Source organism: Crotalus tigris, unplaced genomic scaffold, assembly GCF_016545835.1.
Source record: "Crotalus tigris isolate CLP2741 ecotype Arizona unplaced genomic scaffold, ASM1654583v1 scf7180000024514.4999324561:1519799, whole genome shotgun sequence".
Lineage (NCBI taxonomy): Eukaryota > Metazoa > Chordata > Lepidosauria > Squamata > Viperidae > Crotalus > Crotalus tigris.
Genome location: NW_024100687.1, coordinates 366,575 through 384,376, shown reverse-complemented (window position 1 = coordinate 384,376; position 17,802 = coordinate 366,575). Strand labels below are relative to the sequence as shown.

General features: G+C 41.4%; 1 protein-coding gene across 7 annotated transcripts in view; it reads right to left on the bottom strand.

The window, feature by feature from the left end:
• The window catches only part of RASA4B (RAS p21 protein activator 4B), a 73,052-nt gene that overhangs the window by 20,876 nt on the left and 34,374 nt on the right, over positions 1-17,802 (bottom strand). For 2 of the 7 annotated variants that reach the window (XM_039333978.1, XM_039333982.1), the window contains exons 2-9: positions 16,894-16,950; positions 14,833-14,946; positions 13,741-13,802; positions 9,156-9,285; positions 4,963-5,044; positions 2,998-3,132; positions 724-815; positions 232-349 (exon numbers count right to left, since the gene is read on the bottom strand). In XM_039333978.1, the coding sequence (XP_039189912.1) occupies positions 232-349; positions 724-815; positions 2,998-3,132; positions 4,963-5,044; positions 9,156-9,285; positions 13,741-13,802; positions 14,833-14,946; positions 16,894-16,950 (790 nt within the window). Of the gene's footprint in view, positions 1-231; positions 350-723; positions 816-2,997; positions 3,133-4,962; positions 5,045-9,155; positions 9,286-13,694; positions 13,883-14,391; positions 14,527-14,832; positions 14,947-16,893; positions 16,951-17,057; positions 17,086-17,802 lie in introns of those variants that run through there. The other 5 variants (XM_039333985.1, XM_039333980.1, XM_039333983.1 and 2 more) reach the window with 5 other exon arrangements.

Genomic DNA, 17,802 nt, shown 5'->3' with positions numbered 1-17,802 from the left:
ACTGGGGACTCCCAACCACTCCTTCTCCAGGGACAAGAATGATACAAGGATCTTAATCAGTGGAAGGACTTGCCTCCAGAAGTTGTGGGTGCTCCAACACTGGAAGTTTTTAAGAAAAAATTGAACAAGTATTTGTCTGAAATGGTACAGGGTCTCCTGCCTGAGCAGAGGGTTGGACTAGGAGACCTCTAAGGTCCCTTCCAACTCTGCTATTCTGTTTTTCTGTCTCACCTTTATCCCTGCTTTAACTTCCTGGCACAGCAGCTCCACAAGAGGCTGGTAGTAGATGGATGGCAGAACCATTTCATCCCGAAGCTGTACCTGGAGGTGTAAGGAACCTAGATTCCCTCTGAAATACAGGGAAAAAATAAGGATATTAGATATACCTTATACGTTGGTTACTACCTAGGGGATTTGGGGATGGTAGACATATTTCAGTTTTTAAGGATCTATTGTGGATGATCTCATGGAATATTTCTCATAAGCATCTCCACAATTATTCTCAAAAGGAGCAAAGTTGATCTCAGGCACTTCTATTAGGGCAAAATTAACTAACCAGACAAAAAAAAAATAACTCTAAATAAAAGTAGACAAGATGAATCAGCTCAAGACACTGTAAGGCAACTTCCAACATTTTTGAGGAAATCCCCCTAAACTTCCAAGATGCTCCTAATTTTCATTTCTCCATTGATAGCCTGGTGAGCACTGAGAATTAAGACTTACTCATCCAATCTTGCCTTGGATTTGTCTGGGCGGAGCAAAAACCATCCTTCTTCTCGCTGGACGGCCTTCAGCCTTTGGACATTGAATACCACCTGCAGATCAGAAAGAAATGTCCAGAGGAGTTGGTGGGCCTTCAAAGATGTTAACCATCCAAGATCCAGTGATCAAGTAGCAAGTAGGTGATGGGATAAGCCATATCCCAATTGTTTCTTCCATGTTAATTCTTGGGATGGGAGGAAGTTGAGTAGTAGAGGACATGCCATGGAGGCAAAAAGGTGCATCCTACTTTTCAAGGCAGGGCTAGTATAGAGTCCTAGCAAATTAACTATTATCAATTGTCCCATTCACAAGATTCCCTGAACGGACAGGGGAAAAGGCAGGAATCAGCCTCTATGAAAGATTTTCCCCGTTCCAAGTCACCGCCATCAAGTACCCTTTAAGAGCCTCTGTAAAGTGTGATTTTGGTTTCTTTCAAAATAATATTCACTGTTTTTCTATTCATATGGCTTGAATGTTTTGAGATAATGTTTTTCAAACTTGACACCTTTAAGATGTGTGGACTTCAATTCCCAGAATTCCTCCAGCATCCAGCTGGCTGGAGAATTCTGGGACTTGAAGTCCACAATAAAGTTGCAAAGTTTGAAAAATCATTTGCTTTAGGAGGATTGGGAGGGTATATTTGCAGTAATAACAATAACCCAGTAGATGGTAGCACATGGTCAACCTTATTTGGGCTAAGAACTTCAGCAAAAGTCAGGCCTGGTTAGTATTCAGGGGGATGTTGTAGGACAGAGGTCCCCAACCTTTTGGACACCAGGGACCGGTTCTGTGGAGAACAGTTTTTCCATGGATCGGAGAGTGTATGGTTTAGTGTGCTGCCTGCATCCCACAGATGGGGCTTTGCTTGTTTGTGCGGACCAGTTGCTGGCATGCCATGGCTCGGTACCAGTCCACGGGGACCCCTGTTGTAGGATGTCTGAAAAACCATCCAGGGAGACTGAATATCAAACCACTTCTTTAACTTTGCAAGAAAAAAATGTGAACCTGTGAAGCCAAATTGATTTCGTTGGAAGTTTTTTTTTCTTTTTTAAAAAAGTCATCATCGTTGTCATCAACATCATCACCATCTTGACCCGATACAAAGTGCGTGCTTGTGTCCACGCAAGCAACGGTTGTTTGAGTTTATTATTTATGTTTATTGTTTGTATTTATTGCTTGTGTTTTATCCTCAAAAGCAGCCCAAAATTATGTATGTGAGATGGGTGGCTGCATAAATCAAGAAATAAGTACATCTGTTTTGTCACTGATTTGCATCCAGTGCCTAGTGTGGTCAAGAGGATCCATTGCCCAAAACTGAAACACCCATCTCTCTCACACAAACCCCCTTTCCTGGCAGACCCCCTCATTTTACAATTTTACAAGGTGCCTTCATAAAAGGTGCAGGCAGGTGGCCCAGCCAACTCACAGTGTCTCATCCTGAGGATCCTCTTAATGAGTCAAATGGCCAGGGAGCCTCTTAAGAGCATGTGGGGAGGGCAGGGAAGGGGGTCTGGCCCCAGTTCACTCCCTACCATGCTTAACAATAAGAGTTGATTGGAGCCAAGATGGGTAGCAAATAAATCTAATAAATAAACGGTAAAGATGACTCTGCAGTGATCTAGTAACAAAGGAAGACAGTCTGCTTTGTGGTGCTGTGACTCATCATGAATTACGCAGCGACATTTTTCCAGGCATTGCCAAAATGTTAAAAGATAAGAATCCATTCACACATTACACTATGTAGCTTACTGGTTTGGTCTTGGGAACATAATAAATAACTCAGGCTAAAGCAAGTCATGGCTTTATACAATGGGTCTCTACTAATGCTTTTTGATAGATAGGTCCCAGTGTTATTATCAAAAATCCTTTCTTTTAGGTGTGTACTAAGAAAAAAAGAAGGAAGAAACAGTGAAAAAACAAAGAAACAAAACATCAGCATCATCTAGAAGCCCACTATGTTTGAGGCAGTACAAGCACCCAAGATGATTTCAACTGCCGTCATGTTTAATTTTTAGACCTTTATATCCCATATCTTAGTGCAGGGGTAGGCAACCTATCCCTGCATTAGTCACAAGAATTTGCAAGCAGCTACTTCAGGTTATTGCTCTCCTCCCGGATCTCTAGTTAGAGTTTCTAAATATAGTAAAAACAAGACAGCCTTTCAACAGAGCAGCCTCCTTGCTCCTCAGATGTGCTAACCTACCTTCAGTGTGTCCTTTTTGTTTTTCAACTCACCTTCCCCAAAAAATCATTCCTGCTGACAAGATCCCAATCCCAGACTTCAACCGTACAGAGCTTTTCTGTGGCTGACTCATCAAGGTCAAACTCAAAGGTCTCATTCCATCTGGGGTAGCAGGACTTTTTGATCACCTAGAGAAGAAAGAGCAGAGTCTAAAGAAAGGGGAAGCAAGTTCCATTGTACAGGTAGTCCTCAACATACAGACACAGTTGAGGCCGACATTTCTGTGGCTAAGCAAGGCAGTTGTTTAGTGGGTTTTGTCCCATTTTATGACCTTTCTTGCCCCAGTTATTAAATGAATCACTGCAGTTGTTAAGATAGTAACACAGCTGTTAAGTGATTCAGGCTTTCTCATTGACTTTGCTTGCCGGAAGGCCGCAAAAGGTGATCACATGACCCCAGGACACTGCAACCATCATAACTATGAGTCAGTTGCCATGGGGATGCTGCAAAAGTCGTAAGTGTGAAAAATGATCAGAGCATAGCACATCACCTTTGTCATGTTGTTGTAACATTGAATAGTCAGTAAATGGAAGGTTGCAAGTGAAGGACTAACTGTATCAGGGAAATCCTAAAAGCGATATGGCAGCCTGCTTAAGATGGGAGATGTTCCAATGATGCCAGATTATAACTTCTATATACCCCACTAACATAATAAAGAATTGCACTGGCTGGGGAAGATGGATGGGGGGTTCTGGTTAAATGAATCTTTGGAGGCTAACCACTACGGAAGATCACAGCCCTGACGCATGCAACACCTTTCCCTATTTCAGTCCACTCAACATTAGCACCTACAAGTACTCCTTAACATATGACCATTGGTTTCATGGGGTTTCAAAGTTATGATGACCCTTGGAACAAGTAACTATGGTCTTTACTTATGACCACCAGTCACATGATTGCAATTCGATTGTTTGGCAGCTGCCTTGTATTCACAACAGGTTGCAACATCCTGTGGTAACATGATTATGCAAATTTCTTTTGCAGTTTTTTGGCAAAACCTGCCCGTTAGAAAAGTTGGATTGGCTTAACAATCACTGTAAACATGTTGTGAAATTCAGTCCAACTCAATTTGTGACCACAACAACTTACGTACAATGGACATTTTAGTCCCATTTGTGATTGTAAGTCGAGGACTACTTATAGTAATGGAAGTTGTAGCAGAAACTTTCTTTTTTAATGATCCCGTTAGGTAGGCAAACAGAACCTTTGGCCAGTCACACACACACAGGCATACTTTTGTGTCTCTGTCTCTCTGTCTCTATCTGTCTGTCTCTGTGTCTCTCTTTCTGTCTGCGTTCTATCTATCTGTCTATCTATCTATTTATCTATCTATCTATCTCTATCATTCATCTACCTCTATCGTCTATCTACAATATCTCTCTCATTATCTATCTATCTATCTATCTATCTATCTATCTATCTATCTATCTATCTATCATTGATCATCTATCTATCTATCTATCTATCTATCTATCTATCTATCTATCTATCTATCTATCTATCTATCTATCTATCTATCTATCTATCTATCTATCTATCTATCTATCTAGTATGTGTGGCTTGCCAAGAGTTCTGTATATTATATATGCTTTTTCTAGTCCAGCAAGCCAAATCTCTCCAGACTGGGAATTATGAGATTTGAAACTTTATGTTTTTCATCACAGTTTTGAGTTTTAAAAAACCTTTTGCACTTTGTTTTTGTTGAATTTTTAATTTAAGCTGCCTTAGGTCTTTCCAACAGTCAGTTTTATAGATCTAATAAAATAAATCTATGGAAAAAATGATCATAAAATTGGGTGCGACTCACTTAACAACTGACCAATAGAAATTCTGCTCCCAATTGTGGCTGTAAGTCAAAGACTGCCTGTAGTATGTTGGGCCTTAATAAATTGTAAGCCAAAGTTGGATAGAATCAACTTCAGATTCATCTTCTTCTTCTTACCACAATCTCAACTCACCGAAGTCTCCTGAATTTTGCTGTTATAGCGGACTCTGACAAAAGGATCAGAAGCGCCATTCCGATCTTTCCGAGCTAAATCCCTTGAAGGAAAGGGATAGAGAAGAAGGAAGGTTACAGATGCTGAAGGTGCCATTTGCATGAATATATGAAAAAAATTAAGACATGTTCAAGTCCTGAAAAACTAAAGTCTGCCATATACTTCTGGCAAACCCTTGAATATGACCTGGAAATTGTGTCCAATTATGGGACACTGCCCGGACAAGGCCCTGCAGTTTCCATGGCAAGGTTTTTCAGAAGTGGTTTGCTAGGGCCTCATTTCTAAGGCTGAGAGAAAGCTGGCTTTGTGCCTAAGGCAGGACTAGAACTCCCAGTCTCCTGGTTTCTAATCTGATGTCTTAAGCACTACACCAAACTAGCTCTCTTAACCTTGCAGTACCCACAATCAAATTGGTACATTTCCACCTGCAGATTCTTGTACACTGTCAAGAAGACATATCCACTCTTGAAGAATACAGGAAATCTAAGGGCAAGTCAGTCTTCTAGAGCAGTGGTCCCCAACCTTTGTGGCTTGGCACCCTGGCTGGGGGGGGGGAGAAGGGAACCGGGCCGCTTGAATGGTGGGCCTGTCCGTACATGCAACTTAGCTCATGCAAGCGGCAGGCCAGCATCCACACGCATGCACACATAGCTCAACTAGTTGAGCTGCATGCGTGCCGGCCCGCCACTCACGTTGCCCGGTTCCTCTCTCTCCCCAAGCTGTGTGAGCTGCGAGCACACACATGCGCACCAGCCTGCCACTTGCACGAGTTGAGCTGTGCATGCACATGTGCGCCACCCCACCGTTCACACAGCCTGGTTGCAAATAGGTCATGGCCCAGTAGTAGACTGTGGCCCAGGGTTTGAGGACCCCCATTCTAGAGAATTCTTATACCAATAACTCCATGAAGATAAATAACAATCTGCTAGTCTTGCAAGCATTATTTATTTTGTTTTGTTTTGGTAACTGTACAAAATAGCATTGTCCTGACTTCCTTGTGATTTCCAGTAGGTCCCTCTAGCTCTGAACCCTTGAAAGATTGCAACTGTTCAGACACACTCTGTTTGGTTTTATCTTGCCCACCCCATCCAATTGCCCCTGGGTCTTTTAATTGCAAGAGGTTTTTTTCTGACTCTAATTACACAGGTCTATAAAACAGGAAGATTGCCTGGGAGCCCTGGAGAGCTGTATTACTTGGACAATAAACAAAGAGGAATTTTGAGAGTCGTGTGGTTCAGAAGAATGGAACACGAATGAACAATGGTAAAATTTTCAATAAAGGCACAAAACTTTCTGCTCCAGTGTGGTTCCTCCAGAACCTCTTTGGCCATTTCCATCAAAAGGCCTTTGAAAATAATAACATGCATCCTGTAAGGAGACTGCCCTCCCTCGCTTTCTTTTTTCTCACTCACCCCTTCCTGATGATACTCTGTAACGTTCCAAACAGAAAATCACTACTCACAGAGGCGGCTTGTAATTTCAAAGTGATTTCCTTCAATTACAGGCTGGGGTTTTATTTTAATGAAAAAATATGGGATGCTTGTATCCAGCAGTGACCTGATGGATTCCAAGGCTCAAGAAAAGGAAGGAAATGGAAAAGTACACAGTTCTGATTCGTATCGCCAGATCCTTTGCTTGCAGAAAGCAAGGGGAAAAAATTATACATTTTTTTCCTAGTCAAACTCATCTTTTTCGATCCTTGCTCCAATTTTACCCTAATAAAACAGTCTGCTTTGTTATGGTAGCCAGTCTTTAAATTATTTTTCTTTGGTTTAAGGCAGAAGCCTGCCACAAAACACTCAGAACCCCAGGATGTGTTCTAGATATGTGGACAAATTCCCCAAATTCTCAGTAATGTCCATCTGGGAATTTAACAGAACAGAACAGAACAACAGAGTTGGAGGGGACCTTGGAGGTCTTCTAGTCCAACCCTCTGCTCAAACAGGAGTCCCTATCCAGGGGTAGGCAACCTTGGCTCTTTTATGACTCATGGACTTCAACTCCCAGAATTCCTGAGTCAGCTGACTCAGGAATTCTGGGAGTTGAAGTCCATGAGTCATAAAAGAGCCAAGGTTGCCTACCCCTGCCCTATACCATTCCAGAGAAATGGCTGTCCAATCTTTTCTTAAAAACCTGTGAAGATGGAAGGCAATTTAGCTAGAAGACAGCAGACTGGGAGAGATTGGCCTAGACTTGTGTTTCTCAACTTCAATGACATTACGATGTGTGGACTTCAATTCCAAGAATGATTATTCACACTTCTTCAAGTTGCTGAGGTTGAGAAACACTGAGCCAGATACTGTAAATTGCTGATTTAGTGGTCATTTCTTTGATTTTAGGTTGCTAGGCACAGTTCCTTATTGTCAATCTCCTTTTGTGGAGGTTAGGACACATAGAACAAGAGAGCTATACCAGCTCAGAATGTTCTCAGACAGGAAAGGTTTGGCCGAGTGTTTAAAGCTAGTTGGAAACTTAAGACCTGAAAACAACAGGACATGTGGAAATCACAGCTAAGAGTAAGAAATTCTGGCAGCAGAGCTCTTGTAAAATAAGTCTAGATTAGAAGCTGTAAACAACCCTCTGTTTTGTATTACAGGACGTGGCATGAAAGAAAATGAGGTGGTAATCTTGCTAATGCTAAGCAGGGTTAGGTTTGATTTTGCACATCGCCCACAATGAAGGAAGAAAAAAATGGAAACTAAAAGAAAGAACATTCAAAGGCCCCAGTAACAGGATCAAGCTGAAATCTTACCCTAATTTTGCAATTTTCAAGAATGCTAGAATTTATTTTAGGATACTACTTTTTTTTAGGATAGATAATGTTCCCATTTCTCTTCGGGTTTCCCTTTTCTTTTTAATCTTACCCGGTTTAAACAGCATATGTAACCTCATGAGAGAATGCATTCTATTCCCAGGCTCAAATTATAAATTAACCCAAAAAAACTTACTTTGCCCAACATACTAAGCCATGCATTAACACTAATCAAATGTATCTGGTACATAATGCATCAACAGGCAATAAGTTTAAGAACTGATTTGATAACCGCAGTATGTTAAGATACTTCCCATATTTCACAGTAGCCTTGTCTCAATGTGGTGGCCTAAAGATGGATTAAACTCCCAGAATTCTCACTTAACATGGTCTTAAGAGCCTCCAGGTTGGAGCAACCTGCCTGATATAAAGGAATAAATACCATGACACCTAAAGACAAATCTGGTGAGTTCCTCTAAAACTCTAAAAATGTTTAAAATGTACAAAAATAACATTAAGAACAAATTTTAACATCCTCTTTTACAACCTTCCCAAATTGAGTAAAATTTGCCTGATGTTTTTCTCCTGGTATTTGTTTCCATCCTACTGGAAACAAAAATTCAAAACAAAGGAACAGAGAATTGTAGAATTTGGGATCGTTATAAACTGCTGTTAGAGTGGGCATAGTTCAAGGCTCCTATGAAATGGAGTTGAACCTCACTCCTGGTGATCATGTGGTCTTTGGGGCAAAAATATGGAAATGGTTTTCCTTGGCTTCCTCTGGGAAATCTTGTTCCCACAATTGTAGCTTTTCAATCCTGAGATTTTCTGTGGATGTTCAATCAACAGGAATAGAGCTATCGAATGTTTCAGGATCAGTCAAAACCGGGTGAAGCTACAGAATTCCTTAAGTAGATCTCAACTCTAACTCTGCACATCGGTATTGCTGGGTGAGGAATTCTGGGAGTTGCAAGTCCACTCAGTTTAAAATTGCCATGGTTAAAAAACACTGGTTTACATGGACACCTCCTATCCTTCTTTTTCTTTTTGTAGGGGTTGTCTTGGCCTTCTTCCAGAATTTTTTAAAAATCTATTTTGGCCTCCAGTTCTAGGATTTTCTGGTGGTCTTCCATACAACTACTAACCACTTCGCCTCTCGCTTACTGTATTTAAGGTCAGCCAAAGTTAATCAGGTACTGCTTGTTATGTGGACTTAAACGGTTTTAAAAACAGGAGGAAAACATACAGTTCAACTAGCAATTGGCCATGAGTTATTTAGAGTTATTTGGAGTTCTAAGCTCATCTTCTCTTTCTTCCTTACCCTACTTTCTCCAATGAGTTAAACATTCTCAATGCTGCCTCCTTGCAAGACCCTCTGCTCTTTCCTGGCCCCTAATCTTACCTGGCATCAAACACAATGCAGCGCAACTTCTTTGCTGCACTGCTGCCGATGATCTCCATCTGCAGGTGGATTTCTCCTTGCACTTCCTCATCAGGGTCTATTTCCATGAGGTTCAACCAACCACTGTAGCCTAAGAACAGGAGCATGAAGAGAAGGGTGCGGGGGGACCAAATTTATAAGATAAAAACAACAGCAGAGTCTACCCTGCAGGGATAGTGCAAGGTGAGATTCAAGAAGATTATCAAACACTTTCTTGACAGTTCATTCCCACCCCATAGCTTGATTATCATCTATTGTTTGAAGTTTGATGCTGTCTTCCCTTCTACATTTCAAGATAGCATTCATTTGCTCCCTGCCATAGTTATATCCCCCTACAATCTGTGAGGTAGGATGGGCTGAAATAGAAAGATCCTTCAGGAAAGTTTCTTGCTTATCGTTTGGTTTACATACACTGCACAAAGTCGTGTATTGATTAATCTTGGGTTACTGAATAAGCCACCACAGGTTTGCACAAAATGGTAGCCTAATCCACTGCGGCAGGTAGTCCTTGGCTTACAACCATTCGTTTAGTGAGCGTTCGAAGTTACAACGGCACTGAAAAATGTGACTTATGACCATTTTTCATACTTACGTCCATCGCAGCATCCCCACAATCATGTGATCAAAATTTGGATGCTTGGCAACTGGCATGTACTTTTGACGGTTGCAGAATCCTGGGATCATGTGATCCCCTTTTGTGACTTCTGACAAGAAAAGTCAACAGGGAAGCCAGATTCATTTCGTAACAACTGCAGTGATTCACTTAAAAACTGTGGCATGAAAGGTTGTAAAATGGAGCAAAGCTCATTTAACAACTGTCTTGCTTAACAACAGAAATTTTGAGCTCAGTTGAGCTTGTATGTCGAGGATTACCTGCACAGTGTAATCAGACTTGCAGCATTTTGCAATTTTCGCCAATTTCATTACAATAAAAGTAGCTTTCACTTTCCTATGGAGTAGATTTCATGGTTTGCTCTATCTAGTGGGGCTGACCAGGGTTAAATACTATTTAAAATGTCTGGGGCTGCGACTGGGCCTTCTGTGTTTTCCACAGGGCCGCTTAGAATTGTTCTATTATGCTGAGACATCTCTAAGCAGGTCAATCTGTTCACCTTCCCCCCATCAGCCTAAGACTTTGCACCTTCCAAATGACCTGCATTTACACTGACCAAATTTGGTTGTTTTATCACTAAATAACAGCTGTATGATCCGGAAGTGTGGCAGATCACAAATAGGGTGTTAGAAGCAGCCTTTGAACCCCAGGCTACATGTGGATGGCCCTTAATTAAGTTGAAATGACAAGCCAGCTTTGCACAGTGTTGAAGGAGAGGATGGTGCCAAAGGGACAAATTCCTAGATGATTCAATTGGGCAGTTTTCTGAGTTCCTAGAGGTCCTTTTCCAATCTGCTTAGGGGATTAATTTATTTTATTTATTTTATTTATGAGACTTATATACCGCTTTAAGTGCAAGCACTCTCTAAGCAGTGTACACCAGTAAGCAATGTATATATATATATATATATATATATATATATATATATATATTTACATTGCCCCCAACAATCTGGGTCCTCATTTTACCTACCCCGGAAGGATGGAAGGTTGAGTCAACCTTGAGCCGGTGAGATTTGAACCGCTGACCTGCTGAACATAGTCAGCTAAAGTGGCCTGCAGTACTGCACTCTAACTGCTGCGCCACCTCGGCTCTAAAATGGTTGATTCTTTATTTAAAACACCTGCATCCAGTCTTAATGAAACTGAATCTTTTTCAGCACTGTGGACCTCCTTTTGTTAGCAGCCAGTGACGTTGTACAGCAGCCAAATACGTTGTATTGTATCTCGCCTTGTGGCTCATTTATTAGCGAAAAACCCAAAACCAACAGCTGTGGACTCCCAGTGTGCTTCGCCTGATTACTGAAGTGACTCATTTTCTGAATGATAAAGTGAACCATAAACTAAAAACAAAACACAAGGAGGGTTTGCAAAGCACATTAAACCACAGACACACATGCACACGCGCGGACACACACATACACACATGTATCTAGCTAAAGTTTATAGGAACCACGCATAGCCTGTCTGCTCCCTTTTTAACTGACTTAATGGTGTTGTTTGAACACAGCCACTGTTTATCCTCAGTTGTTCCCCATTCTAATCCCACCTAAACTAGAAGGAAGTTGGAGTTACAAAAGGAAGAATGCTTATTCTCTTTTCTTGGAAAGGGAGGTTAAACAGGCAACATAACCTACTTAAAACTAGGAGACTGTGACTTCTAGTCCTATCTTAGGCATGAAGCCAGCAGGGTGATTTGGGCCAGTTCCTCTCTCTCAGCTCTAGGAAGAAGGTAACAGCAAACCTCTTCCCAAAAAAATGTTGCAAAAACACAAGGAAGGTCTAGGCCAGTAGTTCTCAACCTTTTTAATGCTGCGACCCCCAACCGGTCGTAAGTCGAAGACTACTCAACCAGTCGTAAGTCGAGGACTACTCAACTGGTGCAGCATTGTTTGCAGAATGGGACTTTTGGCAGACTCAGCAGGGCAGAGACAGCCTGGACAATTCCTATTGGCTTTTGAAAGCCAATAGAATTAGACTCTATTCAAGAGAGTCTATTCTATTGCCTTTCAAAAGCCAATAGAATAAAAGGGAGTAGCACAGCTAAGGAAAAGGGGAAAAAAATGGTGGACTGCGTTGTTTGACGGCCCCCGTGAAATGGTCGTTCGACCCCAAATGGGGTCCCGACCCACAGGTTGAGAACCACTCGTCTAGGCAGTCACCAAGTTTCAATATTGACTCCAAGACATACTTAAAAATATTCATCTGAGCTGACAAAATCCAGTGCATGGTTAGGGCACATGTTGAACCCTAGCTGGCCAACCTGCTTTGTAATATTTTCAAATGGAGACTTGAACTGGAATCCTAAGAAGAGAATTTCTATGCCCCTTTTTGCCTTCAAAAGAGCTTTCAAATTCAGCCCCAGCAACAGCTTTTCTAGCTGCAGAGAGAGAATTTCTCCCTGCCCTCATCTCAAAGATGAGTCAGTTTGCTTCCAATAGATTGTCCCAGATTCTTAAGTAAGCAGCTCAGGTCCTGTCTAGCATGGAAATTAGAAAAGAACTGAAATAAAATAAAATAAACATTCTGTGCACAATAAGAGGCAGTCCTGCTAAAAAAAAGTGTCTTCCCTTCTCTGCTGTGGTCCAGATTGCTGCTGAAAAACAGAGAATGATAGATCATCAAGAACTGAGAGGAAAAATAAAAGAAAAAGCAGGAGATCCTGCTCTGAAGAAGTTATGGCAATTAAGACTATTTGCAGCTCTAAAGATTCTTGGTCAGCTTTGACTGAGAAGAGAGGCCACAGGAGTTTACGTTATGTAGCATCTAAATCAGCACTGACATAGTGAAGACAGCAAGAATACAGAAACTGGGTGATCTCTAGAATGGTGTTTCTGAACCTTGGCAGCTTGAAGTTGCGTGGACTTCAACTCCCAGAATTCCCCAGCCAGCATTCCCCAGTACTCAGCTCAGGGGGATTAAGAATTCCACTGAATTCTGTGTTGGTTTAACTGCACTTGGAATGTTGGGTCCTATTCTGAGCAATGTGTTTGAATACAAGCTGAAGCAAGACCAGACAAAATAAGGAAAATCTAAACAATAAGCAAGACAGGACACCACAAGTCTAGGTTCACACACAACAAAGTTAAAATAGGATTTTGTATTCAGTGCATTGTGAGAACCTATCATTAGCTTAGCACAAAGGGTGAACCAGAAGATCCAATGAAGACGTAATATGGAGCACAAGCTGTTCTGTGATGCCCACGTTTTGTCTGATTAACTTGGATTTAGCAAGTTACTGTGAACTCATCCAATAAATCTGGCTGTTGTCAAAATTTAATGATTTTCCTCCCCTCTTCTGAGCTACAGCCTCTCCAGCCAGCTATAACCATGATACCCCTGGATGAAGTGAGATGAGGTGAGTGTCTCCAAGCTTTTCAGCCTGCCTCTTTATTCAGGCAAATTAATTAATTTGGAGCTTGCAAGCAAAAAGATAAAGACAAAGGTTTCCTCTGTCCAGCTGTGTCCGACTCTAGGGGGCATTGGTCATTTTCATTTCTTAGCCAAAGGAGCCATCATCTGAAGATGCTTCCATGGCCATGTGGCCAGTATGACTATACGCTGAGGGGCACGGACCGCTGTTACCTTCCCGTCGAAGTGGTGCCTATTTATTTATTTGCATTTGCATGCTTTTGAACTGCTAGGAGTTGAGGCAAGTAACAGGAGCTCACCCCATTATGCGTCACTCAGGTCTTGAACCCAGACTGTCAGCTTTCCAGCTGACAAGCTCAACATCTTTAACACTCAGCTGTCGTGCCCCCTTTGCAAGCAGAAGTATTGATCATTCAACTTTTAGAAATGGCATACCTGGACAGGAAATAATTCTAATTGTAGATTCAAAAGCGAGAAGAAATGATCACATTCATTCCTGCATCCATTCCACTTACTCATTCAAATGAAAAGATGTCTTTCTCAGCCAAGATCGAATCTCACCTTTTGGATGTTCGGCCAACAAACTTTGGGAGATGCACACTTTCCCAATGACATCATCCCGGCTGATACAAGGAAGACAAACAAGGCAAGACAAGGTAAATGGAGCGTCATCACCAACCAAAGAGGCAACCCCACAGCGCTTCAACATTATACAGATGGGGAGCCTAGAGCTGAAAATATGATATTTTATGTGGGAACAACAGGGTCACTGCCTCTTTGTGTCACAATGACCCGTACAATAATCTTTATTGACGTTTAGAACCAACTCTTTCAAAATGTTACCTGACTCTCCTTTTGCTCTCACATTTTAATCATGCGTTCCTCTGCCAATGTATTTGCTTTCTTCTTTTCATATAACCCTAACCCTGCTTGGAAACTCTGGAGATGCTAGGAAACACCTGTGAGGAATCTATATATTTCTTTTAAAAGCCTATATAAAACACTTCTTCTCCATCCAATCACCCATCCCCAAACCAACAAGATCTAATTCCACCTAGTGGGTAAACATTGTATAATGCAATTATCCACCGACTTTGATTGGTATTGTATTGTATGCAGTTTTCTCCTCTTTAGAAAAAATAAGAAGGGAGAATCCTACCCTTTAAAAGCCTGATTAGGACTGGCAGTGATCATTGGTCACAAAATACCTACTCCTGAAAGGGAGGAAGCCAGCAAGGTTTAGAACGAAGAATTCTGAAAAGGAGTTCCTCACACTACAACTGTTCCCTTCAGATAGCTTGAAAAGCTAATTTGGGCAGAACCTCTTGAGTACCTGGGTAAGGGAACCTGCACAAAAACAGCAGAAGGAGGAGGAGAAGGAGGAGAAGGAGAAGGAGAGGAAGAAGGAAAAGGAGAAGGAGAAGAAAGAGAAAGAGATCTCAAATAACTTTGTACTACACGAATATCTCCATGAAGTCACCAGGGGCCAAGTTCCAATGTGAAAGACACTTTTCTTACTCTCTTAAAAAATGCACACTGCAGCAAATATGCTCAGCAGGGAAGCTGTCCCACTGCTGCTTCATGATGTGAGGCATTGTCAGTAAAGGCAGGGGACAAGGAGAAGGGATCGCTCTAAAAGGAGCAATAATATACCTCAATGCATCTTCATCCATCACATAGAAGGATACACAACGGAAACTGGGAGACAAGTGGACTTCATATTCTTCACCCCAAAAAGGAAAGAGAGTTTTCCACACCGTGGCTGTCCTGAGGGGAGGAAGTCAATTAAAGGTCCATTTCCGCCCCCAAAGTGATGTATATAACAAAAAGAGTTTTTTAAAAAAGAAAAACCAACACGAGTACATTTTTCTACAACAATGTATTTTTACCAATAATATCAGCAAAACCCCAGGAATATATTTAACACTGAGTAGTCAATTTGTTAGGTAAGAGGCTGTATTTTATTTTAGTAATTTATTTTCAACAGGCAAATCTATAGTGTTGGTGTTACCCACAGTCTATGAACCTGAAATAGTCAGATTTCTTTCCAGATTCAGGGCAGGAGAGAGAAATGTTAGGAAGGTTACAGAATAGCTCACCTCACATGATTAAGCAGATAGAGAAGGAAGAGTTGGATTTGTTCCCTCAAGTTAATTCTTAGTACTAGGATAGATCATTTTTGCTATTGAGATATCAGCTACAGAATTAATACAGCTATGTAGAGTCGGCTCACCTCCATTTGATTTTTCTTTTTTTACTGATCTACTGTACAATGAAGACTAAAATATTGTGGACGCAGACCAATGTCTTGAAAGCGATTGTTACTATGATTTCAAACTTCTTTCTACGTAAAGTTTCACCAGGCTGGTGAAACAACAGGTGCCTTTTTAGGCTGGATTTTAAATTCAGTTCCACAGAGCACCAGAAGGCAAACATTGCATGATTCATCCTTATTGGGACTCATCAGATGTTGGAAGCCAGAAGTTCATCTATGACTAATTACATCTGAGAATTCCCTGTAAGAATGAAACTGGGCAGGTAGTACGTGCCCTTCTGGCGAGCTATGTGATTGAAAACATATCACAAGGTACACACTGTGTGAAAATAGAGAAACTGTTCTGAATTGTATATCTCTATGAAACCCTACCTAGAGAGCATGTATCTGTATGTTAAAATATCTGGCATATATTGGGTTAAGTGCTGTCTCCTTAAGTAGGGTTACATAGAGATATACAATTCAGAACAGAAACGTTCCACCCTCCGAGATATGGGATTGGACGGAAGTCACATAACACCTTGTACATGTGGGCATGACAAATAGATAATCCTCAGTTTACAACCATTCATTTAGTGACCGTCCAAAATTACAATGGTGATGAAAACATGGTTTGAACAGTACTTGCACATAAGACTGTCACAGGATTCCTGTGATCACATGATCAAAAGTTGGTGCTTGGCAACTAGCATGTATTTATGACAATTGGATCCCATAATCGCTATTTGCAACTTTCCCAGGGTTCTCCTGACAAGGAAAATCAATAGGGACAGCTAGATTTGCTTTTAATGACCATATGTTTCACTTAACGACAGCGGCAAAAAATCATAAAATCAAATGCGTGACTCATTTAACAACCGCATTGCTTAGTGATGGAATTTCCGGTACCAATTGTAGTAATATGTTGAGGACTGGCTGTAATGTAACATCTGTAGCCCTGCTCTGAGAGCTTGGGGGAAGGTAAACTTTATATACCAGTGATGGCGAACTTTTAGAGACTGAGTGCCCAAACTGCAACCCCAAACCCACTTATGTATCATTGGATGCTGGGTGGATGTGGCCCATTGGGTGGGCATGGCCCATTGGGTGGGCACAGCTGCGGTGGTAATGGCAGATTGGGGGGGACTAAAAAATTCAATCAATCAATTCCAACTTTGCGAGATCTTTTTTTCCCACGAGAAGTTAAAATTGATTGATTGATTGAACCTTTTTTCTTTTGCACATGGTGGCAGAGGCCTAAAGCGAAAAGGCTTTATAAAACCCAGCTGAAGGCCTAGGACTGGGGTGACGACACGCGTGCCCACAGAGAGGGCTCTGCGTGCCACCTGTGGCACACATACCATAGGTTCGCCACCACAGTTATATACCATTCTGGTAAGTTTTGACTGTGGTCTTTTTAAAGTTCTACAAGGCAAAGAAAAAAAAGTGCTCTGGCTTACCTAATTATTGTTTCATTGTCAATTTTCACAATACAGTAGGGGTCACTGCTACCTGTACTGAAAAGGAGAAAAGAACAATACATATAAGGATATATATATGACTGTAGATAATAAAAGCTTCCCCTGCCATGTATATAACTAAATAAATGTAAGAATTTCTTCACTCATATATTAGTGAAATCAGAAGGGCCCCTTGGCAGAAAGAGTCCCATCATCTTCCATTCCAATTTGCCAAAAGTTAACGAATAATTAAAGATGTTTCCTCTAACTCGTTTATCCAACTTTAAATGCAAAGGAACCCACCCTCAACCAACTTGTCTAAGCTTTGAAAAGTTGTAAATGAGGAAATCTGAGTTTGGGTAACGAGCACATACTATTGTTTTTATAGGCAATCTGATCCTGTTTTTAAGGCTTTGAAAGCCATGGGAAACATAAGTGCTAAAAATGAAGGGCAAGGTTTGCTACCATTGGGCAGTTTTGCACTGATTTCTCCTAATTCACAAAAACAAAAGCAAAAAACAAAATTTAAAACCCTGACTCTGCCATGTACATGACACGATCCTATTGCACTTATTAAGACTCAACCACATGTTGGAACAAAGGTTCCTGCTAACTGCTTATTAAGGAAGTTAATCCACATGCCATTCTCAACCCACTTTTGACCCACAGAGAAGGAAAACTGGGCCCAACTTCTCTTCTCTATCCAAAAGAGTGTGTTCTGACTTCCATTCACACAAGCAATGGTACTTGGGCCTTGCTATGGTGCTTCCTTTTCATGGTACGCAACACCTCCATCCAACTGGCTGGTGTACATTGTTACAGCCCAGCCCAATCCCATCTGCCTTCTGAAGCCATCTAATCTTGGACTGCTGAGTTGCCTCCCCCCCTTGAGAAGAAGCCCTTCCTCAG